Below are 22927 nucleotides of genomic sequence, written 5' to 3'. Positions count from 1 at the left end.
CCCCTCTCCTCCCCGCAAAAAGAATAAAAGTCCTGCTTGTTTACACTTGTGCCTTCAGCACTTAGCACAGTGTCTGAGACATAAAGTTCCTTGATATAAGTCTTTGTTGAATTAAAGAGTCTTTACGGTTATTAAATGCTATTTTTACCTTGGATTTCGGCTCTCCTGGACTAGTGACAGGGCTGGAATGCACACCTAGCTCTGAGGCTTGCAAGGTGAGCCTGCACCAGCCAGTTGTTCTCTCTGAGCCTAAATATTCTCCCTTGCAATTTGTGGGCTGTTTATGTCTATCATGAGAGTATGAGATTTTTTAATTGAGTCATTTCTAGGATTAAAACTGAGAAAGGTTAAAAATCACTGTTCTTCAATCCAAGCTACTCACTCTTCTGAGGAAGATACGGGGTGAAGAAATGATGTGGGAGAGAGACCTCAAGAGTGTGTGTTCTCTGTTTTACTAAAATGCTCTGACCTGGGAGGCGAACAGTGAATGGGAATCGGATCCTCACTGGCACCCTTCTTTTTCCTGGCCTGGTTCCAGATGGTTGTCTGTAATGCCTCTCAGCTTCTTTTGTCACCAGTTTGCAAATTAAGGCCTCTCCTGGCTCTGCAGTGACCTGAAGTCTGTGCTGTGCCTGTCATCCCTGAAATTCCCCAACGAGTGGGCTGCTTTCAGTGCTTCACCTGTGAATAGAGACCATTGTTGGAGAGATGGTTCTGATAGAAAGGAATCTTTTTGTTGGAGAGATGGTTCTGATAGAAAGGAATCTTTTTGTTCGGAGGATTGGTTGTAAAATAGTCAATGAACAGGTTTTGTTTCATTTTGTTTCTTTTTTGTATACATATATTTTCCCCTTCCTTATCTCTTTGGATTTTCACTGCAGCTGTTCTCTTCTTACAGGGACATCCACACCACCACCGGGAAAATCAAAAGAGCTGTGCTCCAGTTTACTCCTGCTAGCTGGACCTACGTTCGATGGTTTGACCCCAAATCTTCATTTCAGAGAGTGGCTGGAATATACCTTTTCATGATCATCTGGCAGGTAATTTTTTAGATGTCCAGAACTAGGAAAAGACTAAAAACCACCCAGAAATTTAGAGGTAATGCTAGTTCACATTGTTTACCAGCTAGATGCTTCAGGAGATCTAATGTTCTGTAGCTAACCTATGGGATAATTAAGCAGAGTGATGTTATTACGCCTAAGGTCTTGCTTCATCATGAAGGCATTTTAAAATATGGATCTTTGAATTACAAATAAGAAATAGATTAAAATAGCCTGAAAAAGCTCATGTCAGCATCCGTTACCCAGTGAGTTGGGCATTGGATTGCTTTTTAGAATGATCATTTTCATGACCAAAGGAACAAATAAATGCAAGGCTATTTTTATGTTACAAATTCAATGTTTTATTTTTAAAATTGTGCCTCAGCTGTTTCACTTTGGGTAATTTGTAAAGAACTAAATAAAGAAGGCCTCTGCTACCTGTGGGAATTGGTGCCCCGGAGGACATGGGTCCTGCAGAGTGGTGTCTGCAGTGGAGAGAAGCTCTTGTCATAAGCAGACCATTACATGATTGAGGTACTTCAGATAGCAAAGGGTCTTGGAAAAGGATTATCAAACATCTCTGTTTTCCAGAGACAATCCTTTTTAATTGATCCTCCTTGCCCAGGCTAATTGTTCCACAACTTTGGAAGACTAGCTGAGGGAAGCCAGCTTTTTCACCTGATGAGTCTTTCAGAATCGCCAGAAATTATAATTTGAACACATATGCACAAAATACTCCCAACATAAGGAAAAAAATCAGTATGTGTCACTTTCAAAAAAGACAATCCTTGTCCACACATGGCGAATAATAATGCCCATCTCAAGAAATGGAGTTTTTGGATATAGAACTGTATGTAAGTAATTAGTCACCATGGTTTGGGGAAGTCAGTATGTATAAAAATGGGAGTGTAAATGGACTGAGATTAAGTTTTATCAGGGCAATGTCAGAGAAGGTATAGGTTTTCTTCTGCTACAAGAACTGAAGAGGATTTTGGATTTGTTCAGGAAAGATAGCAGTGTGCTCCTAGAATGGAAGCATTCCACAGGGTACACCTTCCCTGAGTGTGAGCATTGTGCTATGAATCAGCTTTCCATGTGTGGTGTTAATTAGTGGACCACTTTTTATTCTATATCCTTGAAGTCAGTTCTATGGGAAAAGACACATGTTATATGTCACTAAAATGAACCTACTGGTCCATATGATATATTCTTAAAGTAGTAACCTTTCCTAGTCTCTGCCTGTTGCTTAATCTGGAGGGGCAATGTAGGCTCCAGGCTCTGGGCATTGAGCTTGTCCCTGCTGAAGTCTCTTTTGTGCTGCTAAGGACTCTTCTGTGAGCTGTACTTGGATGCTAAGCTCAAGGGAGACACCCACTACCCCGAGGTGCCACTTGGACCAGCCCTTCATACCCACTTCTATGAGCTGCCTTTGGTTGGGGATCTGCTGGGTCCCAGGCATCCAGGCTTGTGCTAAACTAGTCCACAGTCATCCCTCAAGCTTCTTTTGGTTATTAAAGATTTACTTTCCTATAGTTGCAATTCTTTTAGACCTGGCCTGATTTCTGTAAGGCCGCATAAGTTTTCCATGGTACATACGAGTACTTATTTTCATGATTTCTGCAGTTTTTATAGCACGTCTTTCCCAACTATCCCAGCAGATCACACACATGACCCAAGTGACAATTATGCAAACCACCTGGTGCCTTTCCCACCACCCCCGTACCTCCTCCTGGACCCCTGATTATTTGGTGCCCATATTGTACCGGCTTTTACCAAGTTTAAATAGCAGACCTTGGAAGATCCAGTGTATTTTCTAAAAATGCCTTGGACATACCCATTATTTTTAGTTGTGGAATATCCATTTAAGGGAATATATGTTTATGACTAATGCCTCCTTCTTTTTCAGCTGACTGAGTTGAATACCTTCTTCCTGAAACATATCTTTGTGTTCCAAGCCAGTCATCCATTAAGTTGGTGTAGAATTCTCTTTATTGGTGGCATCACGGCTCCCACAGTGAGGTAATTCTATATAAGTTTGTCTATCATTTGAGCATGTTAGCCTGCTTTGTATTCTCCTGTTTAGCATAAGGGAAGTCACACACACTAGCAGATTTTCCATGAAAATATCATTCTAAAGAATTATATATCCATAATATGAAGAAAATGTTTAGCTCTGAGACCTCACTCAGTAACATGAAGTGAACAATCAACACCACACCATTATTTTCAAACCCCTTTACAATCTTCGCTGCTCTTCTTTTTTCCCCCTGTAACATCCTATTAAAAAATAAATGAGTAGCAATGATGCTGAAGTTTTTTTTTAATGAGAGCATTAAAAACTACAAATGTTTTTATGGTGGATCGGAAGTCATAAATGATATTATTTTTAGAATGAGACTTTGTTACCTTTTTTAGAGCCAATTAAATCAATTTCCTTTAAAAAATGTCCTTCCTGTAGTCCACCAAGACAACTGAAATAAGCTTGAATTTTCATGCTATTATTCCCCTGGATTTTTGTAGTGTCATAGAGATGAGGCATTATCCACTCCAGATTGTCCCTTCACATTGACTGATCCCAGTGAACTTCAAAGCAAAACATTGTCTTTTTTTTTTTTCTATTTAGAACTGGCATTGATCAGTAGAAGCACCAAAGATCTCTGCATAGCTGATACAAATACAAACTAAGCAGTTAAAATGATTAGCTTTCAGAAGCTCTAGGGTAACTTAATTTATCATTTTTAATGTGCTTGTAGACTACACAAGTAGAGGCCTCACTTGCCAAGGAGAATAGTATTTTCCTTGGTCAAACATACCCCTTATCCCCATCCAGCACCTCTTGTTCTCATCCATTATTACAATTATATTTGTAATATAAGATTTAGGGATGGATGGATAGGTAGGTAGATAGATAGATAGATAGATAGATAGATAGATAGATAGATAGATGATAGATAGATAGATAGATAGATAGATAGATAGATAGATAGATAGATTAGATAGATAATGTCTTTATATATAACCCCAAATACTGGATTGAGCAAACCAAAGAAGACACAGTGGGTCTTGTGGAGTTAGGTCCAAAATTCCATTTCTTCTTTTTGTGTGTATTTTGAACCAAACAGGAAAGTAACAGTTGGTAAGCCAGCAGCCCTTGAAGTAGTTATCTTATAAATGCTGTTTTTCTTTGGAGTTATTTTCAGGAACATTCAGTTTCTTCGTAAAATTAGGAGTAACCAGTAAGTCAATAAGTGGGGAAAGAAATCTCTTATAAAACAGTAACAAATCACATCCGATTTATCACGAAATTTCAATGTTGTTAAACATTTCAAAACAACCAGAGACTGAAAATCCAAAGTTTTGACTTTTGAGAGCTCTTCAAAATTTTTGCCAAATACTATGGATTTCCACACGATTCTTTTTTGTGTAAAAAAAATTAGCTACTTTCTGTATTCTTACACCACTTGAGGCAGTTCCTATGTAAGGAGATGCTTTAACAAGCTTCTTGGGAAAATGGAAATGCTCTAATCAGTTTTATCACATCCATTCCAGTTAGCAAACAGCAGGCCCTAAAGGAGAAAAAGCTCATAGGCTTCAGGATAAATCATTCACAGCACGTCTCCCTTTTCTTTCTTTTTGGTTAGACTTCACACGAATCTGCTTTGAAAAAATATATCCGCGAACATTCTTTTAATCTGATAATATATAAAGTACAGCATAAGGGGATGGAAACATTAGAGGGTAAAGTAGCTGAATTGGTAAAAGCAAAGTAGGTAATGAAAATGTGAAGTTAGAGGAAAACCTGAATTCTTTATAGATAGAATTCTTCACTGGTGTCTTTGAGGTGAGGAGGCGACCATTCATGGATGAGCTTTAGGTATCTGAATCTCTTGAAAATTAATGCAAAGTTTTGTGTGTGTGTTTTATATTCCTTTATCATAGCTTTCATCAAATCATCAAAGGATTCTGTGACCCCAAAAAGACGATGAGCTCCTGGTTTAGATGCTACTTCTGAAGGGATGGGTTGAGTTTTGGGGTAATCATGAGACTTTAAGCCTGTGCTATCCTATATGGCTGCCACTCACCACGTGGCTGTGAGCACTGGAAATGTGGTTAATCCACATTGAAATGTGCTATAAGATAAAATATACACCAGATTTAAAAGACTTAATACAAAAACAATATAAAATGCTTCTTTATAATGTTTTTAATATATTGGGATAAATAACATATTATGAAAATGAATTTTATCTGTTTCTTTCTACTTTTTTAACGTGGCTACTGGACAATTTTAAATTGCATTTGTGACTCATATTCCTTTTGGGTGGGTGCTCTTCTAAGCCTTTCAACTCAATGTCATTGCCTCTTTTTTCCTATCTTGTCAGTAACATTCAAAGTCATTGGCATTCATTAACAGTGAGGTTCCGACGGGGTCCCCTTCCAGTTCTGAGAGCCAAAACTATATCTTGCTTGCCTGCTTACAATCAGCAACCTTTGTCCTGGAGAGAGAGTCAGAGGAGACAATTAATGACAGTGCAGATGACCCTCGAATTCACCTCTAGAGAGGGAGACTGAAGTACCAACTTGGGGTTACATTGGCACGAGGCTTTGGGAGTCTGTCCCTATTTCAAGACCACCTTTGCTAATAATCTGGCTCTTTAAACCATGCTCCTCTCTCTACAATCCAGCCTGAACGCCTAACTTGTCACAGGAATGTTTCAGCAGGCACCAGCTTCTTAGTCCCTTGACTAGCACTAGACCAGGCAGTTCGAGTATGTGAAAGAAGGCAGGACATTTTTTATACTCACTCTGTGACAGTAATTGAATTCTGTATTGATTTATTGGTCTTACAGAAGCTCTCAGTGAATTCCACCTTTGTCCTTTCAGACAATACTATGCTTACCTCACCGACACACAATGCAAACGTGTGGGAACACAGTGCTGGGTATTTGGGTGAGTAATCTATTATTGTGGAGTTTAAGAAACACTTAAGCCTCTAAATTTCTTTGGTTATTTCTTGACCCTGTATTAAGTGCCTTTCAGTATAATTGTCCTATGAAGGCTTGCTGGTGTTTTGATATGTCTTTCTTTTTTAACATCACCTTTTCTGATTTAAGTCTATTTAAGTTTAGAATAGTTAATTGACAAATTATAGAGAGTACAGAAAAAAAATTTTTTTTAAATAGCAGACCCTGTTATATGAAATAAAAATTAGATACAAAATGGAATGTTCAAATTTCCTCTGAATTAGTTTGGGATATCATCTTGTGATGGGCTTACCCGCACTTCATGTTACTTTCACATCAGAAAGACCCTGCAAAACAGCTGCTTGCTGTATACCAAGGTATAATTTTTTTTGTTCCAAAGAGAACTGATACATAGCCACATGGTCACAATTTATTGTCTTGTTACAGATACAAATGTTGTATCTGAATTTACTATTAAGTGATGAAAGAAACCATAGGTTATCTGATTTATATCCCCTCATGTGGAATATGAGACAGTCTTCAGTATGTCAGGTAAGTGGTTCTGCTTAAACACTATCAACAGTTCACCATGCCATTTAGCAGCCAAAGTTCCAGAGACGACTACAAATCCTTACACGAAGTTCAGCACCTTCCATAGTTTAGATTCAAGATCTAATCTAGGTTCTAAATCGAATGTGACGGTGTATAGAAAATTTGATGAAAACTTGTAGTAGGGAATAAATTACTACTTTCAACAGAGTTTTAAATGGAATAACATTTTTTTCCAATTAAAAAGTGATACATGTACATTGATAAACAGTTCAAGAAGAAACTAAAGATCATCCAAAAAGAATCATTTAGAAATAATTGTTATTAACATTGCAGTGTCATTCCCTTCAAACATTTCTCTCTCTCTCTCTCTCTCTCTCTCTCTCTCTGTGTGTGTGTGTGTGTGTGTGTGTGTGTGTCCAGCTCCCATTCCAGATTTTGAGGGATCACTCAAGTTAGATTTAGGCAAGTCCACTTTTGCCTAAAGACAAAGGGCCATTGTCATTTGTGTCTCATAAGTTCTGTGATGTAAACTGATTTTCTTACCTAAAATGATTTCAGCTTAAAGGGTGATAAGATGGATTAGATTTCTGTTTAGTGATCTAGCAGGAGAAAGAATTTACACATCTGCAAGATTTCTACTATACTGAGCAAAGGCCGTGTGAAGGCACAATTGTGGAGTCATAGAGGGAGGCAGCTGGGGACTTTCTTGTCTTTCCTTATTGTCTTTTCCAAGGAGGCAGTGATCTTTCCTGAATTTGAGCTCTTTACCACTTACCTGTTCCTTCCACTTGCATATTTCTCTTCATATTTAAAAGTCCCTGGCAAGGTGTTACTCTACTGTGGAGTGGATATGTTCTCCACAGAACTGTTTACCTGTTGTGGAAAAGGAGATGTGGATTAGAGAGAGGTAGTGTTACAGTAAAGTTTGTTTCTAATAGAGCAGTCAAAAAATATAATCCCTTGGAGGGAGAAGTGGCGAAGATAAACTAGGCCAGAGTGGCAGAAAATGCTGCTACATAAAGTTGCGCCTTGTTGAAAAGTGATAAAGGGAAATGCAGAGGAGAAATCATTTGGCTAATTTAGTGTGTTTTATTGAGAATTGAGAACTCCCAATCTAGTGATATCAAGATTAATGAATCTTGAGAACGAGTGGGCCATGATGAAAAAGAACAGATTCCTCTCCATTATTCATATACAGCAGGTCCACCTGGCTGCATGAATCAGGGCTGCCTGTGCACGGTTGGTGAAGGGGATGCAGGAGGCCTGAGTCTCTGGTCTCTCGTCTCTGAGTGTTTGCCCCTGGGAACCCACCACCTCCCCTCTTCTGCCCCATCCTTCCCCCACCTCCTTGTTGCCCTTATTTTGTCTTTTTCCATCTCCTATCAAAACAGCAAACTTTTAAATGTCTGATTTCCTTTAATCACTAGTAACTGATTTACAGCTTTTTTCACTAATTTTGGAGTAATTCAGGCTTTTGCAAGGTGTGGCGATGTGGGAGTACAGAGTAGGAGCGGTCTATCTAGTGACATTCGAGTTTTGCCTTTAGGGAACTTGCGGGTGGTGGTGAGGGGGGTAGGTCAAGCAGGACCTCCTGAGGCGTCTTTCCCACAATTCTACATCTTTTTCTCCCGAAGAGGGCAGTTTTCTTTTCCGTAAATGTTATACCCTCAAAAAGTTTGTATTAATTACTCACTGATGTGACTAAATACAGACTTAACAATGTGGTCCCCTACAGTTGTGCCAGAGATCTGAGCTTTTAAGCCTTTTTTATATTTAAAAGTGCTGTGCCCAGCACAGATAGGACTCTGTCCAGCTAGGGAATGGGGACCCACCAGGGAGAAGGCAGTAGTGTGAAGAAGTAGGCTTCTCCTCTCTTTAGAAAGTCACATCCCATTACTTGAGCTCTGTGGGAGTATGAGGGCCAAACCGATAGGAACAGGTCCCCCTGGTATGCTCTTTACATTGTCTCTATCTTCGTCATTCTCCCCACTCCACCCTTGTTATAATTGAGCTTCTGTGCCTGAATTAGCCTGGTTTATAAAGAAAAGCTGTTTGATTACTTGGCCCTGGAAGGACCAAGCTTTGGCTTTAGTGTGAGTGAATGGCTTTCCTCCTTCCTGAAAGTTCCTGGGTTGCTCTTTCAGGGGTTGGGTAAGTATGGACTGTGCCTGGGCGCCGCCTCGCTGTTAGAACTGCCCTTCATCCCATGAGTTTCCTGGCCTCATGTCATCCCAACCCAACTAGTACTTCCATCACAATGCGTTTGGGACCTCTGCTGCTCTAACTTGTTCTCTCCCAGCTCAGCTCCAAACCAGCAGGTCCTCTTTCCATCCTCCCCTCCCCTGTCTTCCCCACAGTATCTGCCATCTCACAATTGTTCTCTTCCTCCCGCAGCAGCTGCCCTGGTTTTCCTCATACTCTTCTGTTTCTTCTGGGTGTTCTCTGTTGCCTTCCCATTCCACCCTCTTCTCCCCTCCACAATGTCTTATAATTGTTATTCTTCTTCCAGGCTCTTTTTTTTTTTTTTTTTTTAAAGGATAAACACAGCCATGTAGCACGGGGTCCTTCCAGGAGGAGGGGAATAGGAGGTGTCATCCAACTCTTGACCCTTCTCAGCACTACCTGGCCACCATCTTCCCATTGACCTTTGTTTCATAGCCTTTCTGGCCTGCCCTCGCCTGCCCTCCGTTGGTACACATCTGTGTTTCAGGCCCTCAGCACCCACACTGCTAGGGTAGCTTTGTAGCTGGTTTTCTTTTCCTAGCACCTTCCCCTTCACCCCGTCCTCCTCCATCAGGATTGTTCCTTCTTTATCCTGCCTCTCCCTGCTCCTGTGCTCAGAAACAGCTCCCTGACAGCCCCAAACCCCTGGCAGTCACTATTTTTAGCAGCTGAATCCATTTCCTCAAATGACCTCTTACCCCCAAACCTATTAATAATAGATACATCAAAACAAGTGATCAGAACTATACGGGTATCCCACGCATGACCCTTTTGACCTCTTCTCACCCTCCCCACCCTGCCCAGGGGGTTCTTGGGAAGTCAGTAATTTCCAGGAGCACAGTTGAAAGTTTTTCTTATCTGGTAAGCACAGCTCAGCTGTCACTTCCTCCAAAAAGGCATTTCTGCTTACCCTAATCAGAACTGGACTCGCTTCGGAAGACTTCCTGGCTACCTGTGTGATGGCATAATAGTTGTGTCACGTTATACATGTCTCATTTCCACTGTTGGAGGGTCATCTCCTGGCTGGCCACGCCTGGAGCTGTCCCATCTTGTGCAGCTATGGGGCAGTGTTTGTGCGATGCATGCTGACTGGCATCCTCAGCATCCAATAGCAGGTTTTGTTGGCAAACTGAAATCTTCCTCTGCTTGTATACCCAGTTTACACACGCTGAGCCTAAGCTTCCGTGCCCTGATTTCTGTAATAACCCTGCTTACATTCTTGTTCCACTCACCAAGGAACTCCTTACTCTGGCCTCTACATGAACATCTTTATTTCTACCCTGTCTCTGAAGAGCAGGCTCCAAAGTGGGGGAGCTGAGAGTTTGTGTCAGCAGACCAGCCTCACCCCCAGGCAGAAGTACCTCAGGCAGCTCAAAAGTTAACTTGCCTTCTAACCTTGGTAATTCAAGAAAAGAATGGCCACAGGCACCAAAGGAAGTAGCAGCCCTGACTAAATTCCATGGAACCACAATTTGGCCATCTCCTCAGCCTGGTAAAGATCAGAGAGATTTAAATTTGCACTGAGTTTAGGTACAGGGAACTCCGCCCCACCACCACTACTCCTCCCCAACCAGGATTAACAGCTCTCAGTTAACAGCTTCATACAAGTTCCCACCATGCCCAAGCCTTGACCTCAGCCCTGAACTAGCAGTCGTTTGAGTCTTATACAAAAGTAATGTGAACCTTCTATAGCACATTATTTATAGGACTCCCTCTGGGAGCATTGGATGGTGGTTCGAGTCCATGTGATTGCGGGGTTTACCGCCTCCCAGTTCGCACTGCTTCTTGTACTTCCACAGCTGCTTCCCTGGTCCTCTCCCTGCATTTGAAGCTTCTACTTCTGCTCTTGCCTCCTCACCGGCAGTTCTCAGTTCAGCCGCCAGAACCATCATATTAAAATGTAAATTAAATCATATTAAATCCTCTGCTCCAAAGCCTCCAGGGACTTCTGGCTCCCTCAGAAGAAAAGCCAAGCCCTAGGGTGGCCCTTAAGATCCATGTTACTCTATGACTCAACTCTGTCCCATCCCCTCACTCCAGGCCCCCATATCAACCCTGCCCCGTGATTCTTTGCTCAATGGTTGCCTCACTGAGAGGCCATGCATGGACAATGGCTTAGCTAAGATTCCTCAGCACGTAAGAGCAAAGTATATCCTAAAGTTGCTGGCTGAAAAGCTCTGGTCTTCAGAACAAACTTCAGGTCATTATGAAGTCAGCTGGGTGGGTCCTGACCAACATTTCCTTAAAATGGAATAGAATGGAAAAATGTCAGAATGAGGGGACAAATTATTTTGTGAAACTTTTGTTTCAGTTGTGTGTGTGTGTGTGTATGTGTTTGTGTGTGTACTGGGTCACAATAAAAAATATGTTTCATGCCTTGTGTCTCAGATCACAGAAGTTTCAGAAACAGCTCTAGTCTACTGGTCACCGTGCTTTTTGAAAGGTGACTCAATCGGCTTGACTATCCAGAAATCTCTCATAGTAAATTACTCCTGGTGTTCTGTCTGTTTTAAGGGCAGATAGGCATACTTATTTCCTGGGCTTAACATTTTTTTTTTTTTTTTTTAAGATTTTATTGGGGAAGGGGAACAGGACTTTATTGGGGAACAGTGTGTACTTCCAGGACTTTTTTTTTTTTTCCAAGTCAAGTTGTTCTTTCAGTCTCAGTTGTGGAGGGTGCTGTTCAGCTTCAAGTTGTTGTCCTTTCAGTCTTAGTTGTGGAGGGCGCAGCTCAGCTCCAGGTCCAGTTGCCGTTGCTAGTTGCAGGGGGCACAGCCCACCATCCCTTGCGGGAGTCAAACCGGCATCCTTGTAGTTGAGAGGACGGGTTCCAACCAACTGAGCCATCCGGCAGCTCAGCTCAAGGTGCCGTGTTCAATTTTAGTTGTGGGGGCGCTGCCCATCATCCCTTGTGGGAGTCGAGGAATTGATTTGGCAACCTTGTGGTTGAGAGCCCGCGCTCCAACCAACAACTGAGCCATCCGGGAGACAGCTCAGCTCAAGGTGCCGTGTTCAATCTTAGTTGCAGGGGGCAGAGCCCACCATCCCTTGTGGGACTCAAGGAATTGAACCAGCAACCTTGTGGTTGAGAGCTCACTGGCCCATGTGGGAATCGAACCGGCAGCCTTCGGAGTTAGGAGCATGGAGCTCTAACCACCTGAGCCACTGGGCCGGCCCCTGGGCTTAACATTTTTTGTTGTAGTTCTTCAAGAAGTCCCAGCCAAAGGGATATATTTTTATATCCACTCACAGGCACCCTTCCCCTCACTGTACAGCCTGGAAATAACAAAAGTTTAGCTGCCATCTAGTGTCTGCTCACAGTCTGGACTTCAGGATCACAGTGCAACTCAGACATACGCATATAAGCCTCCTGTGTACCCCAGCTAAAACAATGCTTTCTCACATGTGCCATGCTTTGCTTGGGGGAGGGGGAAAGGAGGTCTTTACAGATTTAGGACAACCACTCCTAAGCCATTTGTGATTGGGGCTAGGGGAAAAGACAGCCCCAAACTCTCTAAAGATACATTAAGGAGGTTTCCTGCTTTGTTGAAGTGGTTCTGTTTCGGGCGTCCAGTTGTTTAAAGCTATCCACACATTTGATGATGGTAGTGACCTTTGATCTGCCAGTGGGTAGAGGGATCCAGAGCCTACTGGGCCCCTTCTTGCCTTCTTAGATATTATCTGTGCCCCCTATCCCTAATTGTCCAGATTCCATCTCAAGCAAGGAACACTAAAATGGACTTGTCTGAAATCAGTATGTATTCTTCAGCAGTCTTTGGGATCACATGACTGGGTAGCTGTGTCACCGTCTCCTCATCCGTTCTTTTCTTATGTTCTAAACCTAACAAAGGTCTGATTTTTACATTCATAAATGAAAATGTAGAACACAAGAGTGGCTTTTTTCCTTCGATGTTTTAATTAAAGGATAAATGACGAAGGTTTCATATTTTTGGTGTTTTTTTTTTTTAAGATTTTTGTATTTAGCAAAATTGCTTACAGATCAAGAGAAGATAAAGGGTTTATATTGTCAGCAAGCATGGGAATACTGATATTCTTAGAAGGCTAAGAAGGGATGTGACTGCTGCCTTCAAGTTATTAAAAGATTCACTTGGCAGGCTCCAACTCACCCTGTTCAACTGCAGAGGGCAGACTTAGCGCCCATGGGTAGAAGGAGGCAGGTACCAGCCTGAGACAAGGAAAAACTTCCCAACTGCTAAAGAGATTGAATGGCAGAATAAGCTGCCTACAAAGGTAGTAAGTTCCCAGTCCCTGAGAGGGTTCCAATAGGTGGTGACTGTCTACACTGGTGGTAATAGACCCTGAGTCAGATGATACCAGGTGCCTCCAGCTATTAAAATGTATGAGCTGAGGTTTTGGTCTTAGAAGAAGCAAGAAGCAAAAAATACTATGTTGGAATAGGGGCAGAAGGATGAATAGGCAGAGCACAGAGGATTTTTAGGGCAGTGAATCTCCGCTGTATAATTCTATAATGGTGGATGCATGTCATTATACATTTGTCCAAACCCATAGAATGAACAAACCCAAGAGTGACCCCTAATGTAAATTACGGGCTTCAGGTGATAATGATGTGTCAATGTAGTTTCATTAATTGTATGTAACAAATGTACCACTCTGTAGGGATGTTGATAGTGGGGAGGCTGTCCAGGGGGAATAAGGTAAATCTCTAACTTGCCCTCAGTTTTGCTGTGAACCTAAAACTCCTCTAAAAATATACTTTTTAAAAAGAGGTAACAGTAAAGTAAACTTTTTATTAATAGGTATACACACACACACACACACACAAACACACGTGCACTCGTATGTGTACAGTTGACACTTGAACAACACAGGGGTTAGGGACAACAACCCCCTTACCCCATGCAGTTGAAAATCCTCATATAACTTTTTTTTTTTTAATTATTGCGGTGACAATTGTTAGTAAAATTACATAGATTTCAGGTGTACAATTCTGTATTACATCATCTGTAAATCCCATTGTGTGTTCGCCACCCAGAGTCAGTTCTCCTTCCATCACCATATATTTGATCCCCCTTACCCTCATCTCCCACCCCCCACCCCCCTTACCCTCTGGTAATCACTAAACTATTGTCTGTGTCTATGAGTTTTTGTTTCTCATTTATTTGTCTTCTTCTTTTGCTGTTTTTGGTTTATATACCACATATCAGTGAAATCACATGGTTCTCTGCTTTTTCTGTCTGACTTATTTCGCTCAGCATTACACTCTCAAGATCCATCCATGTTGTCACAAATGTTCCTATATCATCTTTTCTTACCGCTGAATAGTATTCCATTGTGTATATATACCACAACTTCTTTATCCATTCATCTATCGAAGGACATTTTGGTTGTTTCCATGTCTTGGCCACCGTAAACAAAGCTGCAATGAACATTGGAGCACACGTGTCTTTATGGATAAATGTTTTCAGATTTTTGGGGTAGATACCCAGGAGAGGGATTGCTGGGTCATACAGTAATTCTATTCGTAATTTTTTGAGGAACCTCCACACTGCCTTCCATAACGGCTGCACCAGTCTGCATTCCCACCAACAGTGTATGAGGGTTCCTTTTTCTCCACAGCCTTTCCAACACTTGTTACTATTTGTCTTGTTGATGATAGCCATACTAACTGGTGTGAGGTGATATCTCATTGTGGTTTTTATTTGCGTTTCTCTGATGATTAGTGATGTTGAGCATTTTTTCATATGTCTATTTGCCGTTTGTATATCCTCTTTGGAAAAATGTCTCTTCAGGTCATCTGCCCATTTTTCAATTGAGTTGTTTTTTGTTTTGTTTTGTTGAGTTGTATGAGTTCCTTGTATATTTTGGATATTAGCCCCTTATTGGAGGCACTGTTTGCAAAAATCGTCTCCCATTCAGTTGGTTGCCTCTTTATTTTGTGGATGGTTTCTTTTGCTGTGCAGAAGCTTTTAAGTTTCATTTAGTCCCATTCATTTATTTTAGCTTGGACTTCCCTTGCCTTTGGAGTCAAATTCATAAAATTCTCTTTGAAGCCGAGGTCCATAAGTTGTGGCTTTCCAGTTCTCCCTGCACCATTTATTAAAGAGGCTGTCCTTTCTCCATTGTATGTTTTTTGTTTCTTTGTCAAAAATTATCTGTCCATATTTATGTGGTTTTATTTCTGGGTTCTCAATTCTATTCCATTGGTCTATGAGTCTGTTTTTCTGCCAGTACCATGCTGTTTTGATTATTGTAGCCCTGTAGTTCAAGCTAAAGTCAGGGAGTGTGATACCTCCATTATTGTTCTTTTTTCTTAAGATTGCTTTGGCTATTCGGGGTCTTTTGTGGTTCCAAACAAATCTGATGATTTTTTGTTCAATTTCTTTAAAAAATGCCATTGAGATTTTGACGGGGATTGCATTAAATCTGTATATTGCCTTGGATAATATGGCCATTTTAATGATGTTGATTCTTCCAATCCATGAGCATGGAAGGTATTGCCATTTCTTTGTGTCTTCTTCAATTTCTTTTAAAAATGTCTTACAGTTTTCAGCATATAGGTCTTTCACATCCTTGGTTAAGTTTATTCCTAGGTATTTTATTCTTTTTGCTACAATTGCAAAAGGAATTGTTTTTTGTATTTCTTTTTCTGAGATTTTATTGTTAGTATATAGGAAGGCAATGGACTTTTGTACGTTGATTTTTGTAGCCGGCAACTTTACTGTTTTCGTTGATTGTTTCTAATAGCTTTTTGGTGGAGTCTTTAGGGTTTTCTATATATAGCACTGTGTCATCTGCAAAGAGTGACAATTTAACTTCTTCATTCCCAATTTGGATGCCTTTTATTTCTTTCTCTTGCCTGATTGCTCTGGCAAGGACTTCCAACACTATGTTGAAAAGCCGAGGTGATAGGGGACAGCCCTGTCGTGTTCCTGAAAGTAGAGAAAAAGGCTTCAGTTTTTCACCATTAATTATGAGATTAGCTGAGGGTTTGTCATATATGGCCTTTATTATGTTAAGGTATTTTCCTTCTATACCTATTTTATTAAGTGTTTTAATCATAAATGGATGTTGTATCTTGTCAAATGCTTTTTCTGCATCAATTGATATAATCATATGATTTTTGTCCTTTATTTTGTTTATGTGATGTATCACATTGATGGATTTGTGGATGTTGAACCATCCTTGTGCCCTGGGGATGAACCCCACTTGGTCGTGATGAATAATCTTTTTAATGCATTGTTGTATTTGATTTGCTAGAATTTTGTTTAGGATTTTTGCATCTGTATTCATCAGAGATATTGGTCTGTAGTTTTCTTTTTTTGTGTTGTCCTTACCAGGTTTTGGTATCAGGGTAATGTTGGCCTCATAAAATGAGTTAGGGAGTACTGTCTCTTCTTCAATTTTTTGGAAGAGTTTGAGCAGGATTGGTATTAGATCCTCTTTGAAGGTTTGGTAGAATTCACTAGTGAAGCCATCTGGTCCCGGACTTTTGCTTTTGGGAAGGTTTTGGATGACTGATTCAATTTCGTTACTGGTGATCGGTCTGTTTAGATTTTCCAGTTCTTCATGGTTCAGCCTTGGAAGGCTATATGTTTCTAAGAACTTGTCCATTTCTTCTAGGTTATTGAATTTGGTGGCATATAGTCCTTCATAGTATTCTTGGATGATCCTTTGTATTTCTGTGGTGTCCGTGATAACTTCCCCTTTTTCGTTTCTGATTTTGTTAGTGTCTTCTCTCTTTTTGTCTTAGTGAGTCTAGCCAAGGGTTTGTCAATTTTGTTAATCTTTTCAAAGAACCAGCTCTTTGTCACATTAATTTTTTCTATTGTCTTTTTGTTCTCTATTTCATTTAATTCTGCTCTGATTTTTCTAATTTCCTTTCTTCTGCTGACCTTGGGTTCAGTTGTTCTTCTTTTTCTAGTTCTTTAAGGTGTAACATGAGGTTATTTATTTGGGATTTTCTCGTTTTTTGAGATAGGCCTGTAATGATACAAATTTCCCTCTTAAAACTGCTTTCGCTGCATCCCAAAAATTTTGGTAGGATGTATTTTCATTGTCATTTGTTTCTATGTATCTTTTGATCTTTCTAATTTCTTCTTTGACCCTGTCGTTCTTTCGTTCTTTAAAAGTATGTTGTTTAATCTCCATATGTTTATGTTTTTTCCTGCTTTCTTTTTGCAGTTGATAACCAATTTCTAAGCCTTATTATCAGAGAATATGCTTGGTATGATTTCAATCTTCTTAAATTTGCTGAGGCTGATTTTATGTCCCAATATGTGGTCTATCCTTGAGAATGTTCCATGTACACTAGAAAGAAATGTATTGTCTGATGTTTTAGGATGAAGTGCTCTATATATGTCAGTTGTGTCCATTTCATCTAATGTGACATTTAGGGCTGCTGTTGCCTTATTTATTTTCTGTTTGGATGATGTATCCATAGCTGTCAATGATGTATTTAAGTCCCCTAGTATAATTGTGTTTTGGTCAATTTCTCCCTTTAGTTCTGTTAGTAGTTCCTTGGTGTATTTCGGTGCTCCCTGATTGGGGGCATAAATATCAATGACTGTTACGTCTTCTTGTTGTCTAATCCCCTTCACCATTATGAAATGTCCATCTTTGTCTCTTGTTACCTTTTTCACCCTGAAGTCTGTTTCATCTGATATCAGTATGGTACACCTGATTTTCTCTGGATACCATTTGCTTGGAGTGTCAATTTCCACCCTTTCACTTTGAGTCTATGCTTGTTCTTGTAGCTGACATGTGTCTCTTGGAGGCAGCATGTGGTTGGGTTTAGTTTTTTGATCCAATCTGCTACTCTGTGCCTTTTTATTGGTGAGTTCAGTCCATTTACATTTAGGGTGATTATTGATACGTGAGGATTTCCTGTCATTCTATCTTTAGTTTTCTTGGTAAGGCTGTGTCTCCATTGTTACTTTGCCTTTCTGTTGTTGTCTATTATTTCTGTGTGGTGGTATTCTATGATGTTTCCCTCTGTTTCTTCTTTTATTATGGTATATATTTGAGTTCTGGATTTTTTTTGAGTGATTACCCTTAAGTTTATATAACAGAAAGTTTGATATTTAGAGTAGTCCCTATTCTTCAGCACGCTTACTTTCTCCATTCCCATATTCCGGTTCAGGCCTTTACTCTCCCCCTTTTTATGTTTTGGTTGTCACAAATTGTCCCTGTTGATGGTGGATGAATAGCCTCCTTTAGTATTTCTTGTAGTGCAGGTCATATGTTAGAAAATTTCCTCAGCTTCTGTATGTCTGGAAAGGTCTTTATTCCTCCTTCATATCTAAAGGATATCTGCTGGATATATTATTCTTGGCTCATAATTTCTCTCTTTCAATAGTTTGAATATTTGGTTCCACTCCCTCCTGGCTTGTAGAGTTTCTGCTCAAAAATCTGATGATAATCTAATGAGCTTTCCTTTGTAGGTTACCGTCTTCTTTTCCCTGGCTGCCTTGAGGCATCTTTCTTTGTCGTTGATTTTAGACAGCTTCAGTACAATGTGCCTTGGAGAAGGCCTGTTGGGATTGAGGTAATTAGGTGTTCTATTTGCTTCTTGGATTGGAGGATCCAGTTCTGTCCACAATTTGGGAAGTTCTCATCGACTATTTGTTTGAATATATTCTCTGTTCCCTTCCCTCTTTCTTCTCCTTCTGGTATGCCCATTATTCTTATGTTGCTCTTTCTGGTGGAGTCAGAAAGTTCTTGTAGAGTTCTTTCATTTCTTTTAAGTCTCAAGTCTCTTTCTTCTTCCATCCTTGTCATTTCCAGGTTTCTATCTTCGATATCACTGATTGTTTCCTCCATCTGGTCATCTCTGCTAAGTAAGCTGGGTATTTCATTCTTAATTTCTTCTATTGAGTTCTTAATCTCCAGAAATACCATTTGGTTCTTTTTTAAAGTTTCATTCCCTTTGGTAAAATGTTCATGTTGTTCTTGGATTGTGTTTCTGAGTTCATTAAACTGCCTTCCTGTGTTTTCTTGCATCTCGTTGATTTTTTTCAGAACTGCAATCTTGAATTCTGTCATTTAAGTCACATACTTCCATATCTTTAAGTTAATTTTCTGGAGACTTTTCATTTTCTTTCTTAGCTGCTTTGCTCCCTTGGTTGTTCATGGCAATTAATGATTTATTATTTCTCTTCCTAGACATCTATAGGAGTAGGTTCCGCAACAAGTTGATAGGAAGAGGTCTTTCTTTTGTTTTCCAGTACTTGTTGGTAGATCATTTTATTTTCTCTCCGACTGTAGCCTTTTCTTCTCTCTCGCACTGTAGTGTTATGTTTTCTCTGCACTATCTCAGCTTCCTACATAATGGGGGGATTCCCTGGAAGGCAGTCTTCTCCTCTGTTAACAGTTAGCCTAGGCCGTAGGGTGCCACATCCGTGTGGGGATGCGGAAAGCTTTTGAAGTTCCAGAGGTCTTCCTGCACCAGATTCAGAGCCTGTGTGTTTCAGCAGTTTTGTTTACTCCTGCAGGGATCTGCCCAGATAGGTGGGGACAGGGGTGGGGTAGGTTGTGAGAGGTGGCCCAGAGCAGTGGCAGCGACAACCACCACAGACATTCCTGCTTCCAAAGCTCCCTCCCCTTTGCCGAAACAAGTTGGGCTGCGAATCTGTGTCTGCGGTCCACTGTTCTCAGAACTACAAATATTCTGTTCTTTCCATCTGACACTGCTACTGTTCCTCTTCTAGCACTGGGCAGGTGGGGGTGGGGTCAGCTCTGGGAAGGTAAGGAGGGGGCAGCTAGTCTCAGTGCCTAAGGCTTCCGTTCTCTGTGGCAGTGAGGACTTAAACCACCGTTTTCAGCCTTCTTCCCTCAGTGTTTGCTCCACGGTCTCTGCCGTTGTGTTCAGCTGTGTTATATGCTGTCCCTTCATCCCTGTGGGCCAGAAGTGGAACCCTAGCAGTCCAAGTTCTTCCCTCTCCCTCAGCTGCGGTAGCTCCGTGATGCAGGGAGCTTGGAGCACTGATCTAGGTCTGAGTCCTGCTCCCGTGTGGCTCTGGCTCTACACTTCTCCCTCCCCTCTTCCCCTGCTCGCAATTTGCCTACCTTTGGGTGAATTTAGTAGTGAGCCTCTTCATCTTGCCTCTCTGTTGTGTAGGCAGTCCTTTGTGGAGTTATAGTTGTTTGATTCGTTGTAAATTTCAGTGGATAATTACAGAGGCTCACCTCATGCTGCCATTTTGATGACGTCTCCACATAAAACTTTTGACTCCCCTAAAAGTTAACTACTAATAGCCTACTATTGACTGGAAGCATTACCAATAACATAAACATTTGAGTAACACATATTTTCTATGGTATATGTATTGTGTACTATATTGTTACTCTAAAGGAAACTAAAGAAGAGAAATGTTATTACAAAAATCATAGGAAGAGAAAATACATTCTCAGTATTTATTGAAAAAATCCGTGTTGAAGTGGACCCTCACATTTCAAACCCCCACAGTTCCAGGGTCAACTGTATATTATTTTTGAAGAAAGTGCAGTTGTGCTAGAACAATGTCATTTTTGTGGGCGATCTGCTACCAGTGTTTGGGGCAGAAATCTTATAACCAGTTGAACTTTTTGATGGAATAATGCATATTTGTGTTAATGTATATGCTCTGATAAGATAAATTAGTATTTAACTTCTTCTTCTCTGTCATCTAGGGTCATTGGTTTCCTGGAAGCTATTGTTTGCATAAAATTTGGACAAGATCTCTTCTCTAAGACCCAAATACTCTATGTTGTGCTTTGGCTTCTTTGTGTGGTAAGTCATTACTTTTTCACCCAAAGGGTTGGCTAAATTCCCATCGTGTTTAAAAAGAAACGAAAAACAAAACAGCTCTTGTGCACCAAGCTTCATTAGAAATTCATAGACAGGACATTCCATTTGAAATAACCTGAGACTGGTCACTACTCTGAAGTTCAAGAATAAACACATAGGACCACATGGCATCCAGAATGGGTCAGAGGTGCACCATACACGCATTTAGTTCACTTAACAGGAATTCATCTGCTCATGCGAAGAATTTCATGCTTGCCATGAAGTGAAAAGGACAATTACTGTTCCCTATAACATACATGTAACATACATTAGTATGAGCGTTTATGTACAAAATGACAGACTATAGTTTATAGGCCACATAAAATGTTTTTGAAGGTAGTCAGACTGTGCAGTTTCTGCCCTGCCAGCCAACTTTCTAGGCCAAGTCTGGGTAGGGTGAGCTTCCTTTCTGAAGGGCAGAGCCCTGGGGTCTCCAGCTCTGTTATCCTGGAACTTTTCCCTTACCTTTAATGTGAAGTAAGATCTTACCTAGTTTACACAGTCTATGACTACCCTTAATTTAATTGTTTTATTATTTTGGAGAAAAGTCTTATTTTACATTTAAGCTTAGGATTCTTTAATTACTTGGTCCAGAAAATTAATTTATAATTACAGAAACCTTTAAACATGTTTGAAAGTACATAGGATAGGTAACCCCTCATGTACCTATTACCCAGTTTCAACAATTACCAACTCATAGCCAGTCTTGTTTCCTTATATTTCCTACTCACTGTCTTTATCCCAAATTATTTTGAAGCAAATGCACCTATAATATTTCGGGATATAGCTCTAAAAGAAGACAAGAATGTTTCTTTTTTTCAATTTAATGCAACCACCATACTATTATCACACCTGAAAAAGAATTGACAATAATTCCTTAATATTATCAAATATTTAATCAGTGTTCAAATTACTAACATTTTCTTAAATGTTGTATTTTTTAACAGTTTACTTAAATCAATACCCTCTTTTTGCAATTGTTGGCATGCCTTTTAAGTCTCTTTTAATCTATACTATCGTGTCTCTAGCTTTCTCTCCTTCACAATTTATTTGTTGAAGAAATCCTCTTTTGTCCTGTAGATTTTCCCACAGTCTGGATTTTACTGATTTCATCCTGTACTGTAATTTAACAGATTTCTTTGTCCTCTGTATTTTCTGTAAATTGGTAGCTACATCTAGAGGCTTAATCAGATTCAGGTCTATTTTTTTTTTCTTTTGGCAAGACTAAACTTTGTATTTTTAAAGTGTTTTTTATTGCCTTTCACAATGCCTATTTTTAGGGTTATTGTTAGGAACTCTAACTGTACCAGGGCTCCTTGAGCCTTTTCTGCCCTGTTTTATCTTGAACAGTAAAAGGGAATAATGATTTCCTTTGTACTTAAACTCCAGAGTTAATGCTCAAATGTACTTTTTTTCTTTTTTTTGGCCTGGTAAGACTAGATGCAAGGGTTGGTTAGGGGAGTATGTCAGATGTGTCTGGAGATTTTAACCAACTGCTTCTCACATTGCTATCTGGCATGTGCCCCTTAGGTATGTGAACTGTAGTTTTAACTACTGCCTCAGCTGGTGCCAGAGGGGACACTGAGAGGTGGAGGCAGACGGGACTACTGGGACATGGGCAGGTGCCCTTCTCAACAACAACCCATAGCAGGCTCCCAGCCATCTGTGCACAGCTTCCATCTGGGGCATCAGTGGCCTGAACAGTCTTCTCAAGGCCATGTCAAAGAAGCCCTCTCGTCATTCCACCTGCAGGGACACAGCCAGTCTCTCTGAGTTTTAGATACTTTCTGTTTTACTTATTTGGCACTTAGCATACGCCTTCTTATGTTGGTGATTTTTGATTTGCCTTTATATCTGTGTGATTATAACCTCACTAAGGATATGAACCACATCTTGTCCTCCCATCAGTCTCTCTTTCAGTCACCATGGTCCTTTGTACATGTGGTATTCCTTCACACAACATTTTCTGAGTGCTCTTCAAATTTACACCTGATACTGTACCCCCCACAGATAGATGATGGTGATGATAAGATTTATTAATACTTACAATGTGCCAGGCACTGCTCTAAGCCCTTCTCATGAATTGCACATTTGATCTTTATACTTTGCAGGGAGGTACTTTATTAGCCTTCTTTTATCGATGAATAAATAAAGGCACAGAGAGGTTCACTAACTTGCCCCCTGTTACACAAAGAGTTAAGTGGCAGAGGCAGGGTTCAAACCCAAATAGTCTGGCTAGAGAGCTCCTCCCCTTCCAAGGGTGCCCTTTCCAAGGGTCTCCACATCCAGGTAGGAATTATACATGCAAAAGAATGATATTAATATGTGATAAGGATTAAGGA

General features: G+C 40.4%; 1 protein-coding gene and 1 long non-coding RNA gene across 3 annotated transcripts in view; one reads left to right on the top strand and one right to left on the bottom strand.

Annotated features, from left to right (window-relative positions):
* PTDSS1 (phosphatidylserine synthase 1) overlaps nucleotides 1–22927 on the top strand; it is a 70453-nt gene that overhangs the window by 38194 nt on the left and 9332 nt on the right. For both annotated transcript variants that reach the window (XM_019718401.2, XM_019718402.2), the window contains exons 7-10: nucleotides 899–1040; nucleotides 2947–3059; nucleotides 5925–5990; nucleotides 20429–20528. In XM_019718401.2, coding sequence (XP_019573960.1) covers nucleotides 899–1040; nucleotides 2947–3059; nucleotides 5925–5990; nucleotides 20429–20528 — 421 coding nt within the window. The remainder of the gene's footprint in view (nucleotides 1–898; nucleotides 1041–2946; nucleotides 3060–5924; nucleotides 5991–20428; nucleotides 20529–22927) is intronic.
* On the bottom strand, nucleotides 5404–9800 carry LOC141567916 (uncharacterized). The gene is made up of 3 exons (XR_012490890.1): nucleotides 9690–9800; nucleotides 7332–7429; nucleotides 5404–5536 (listed from the first exon to the last, which is right to left on the bottom strand). It is a non-coding gene; the product is annotated as an uncharacterized LOC141567916 (long non-coding RNA).

Source organism: Rhinolophus sinicus, linkage group LG12 (assembly GCF_036562045.2).
Source record: "Rhinolophus sinicus isolate RSC01 linkage group LG12, ASM3656204v1, whole genome shotgun sequence".
Lineage (NCBI taxonomy): Eukaryota > Metazoa > Chordata > Mammalia > Chiroptera > Rhinolophidae > Rhinolophus > Rhinolophus sinicus.
The sequence above is the reverse complement of the archived record's forward strand: the minus strand, read 5'-3'. Positions and strand labels throughout refer to the sequence as shown.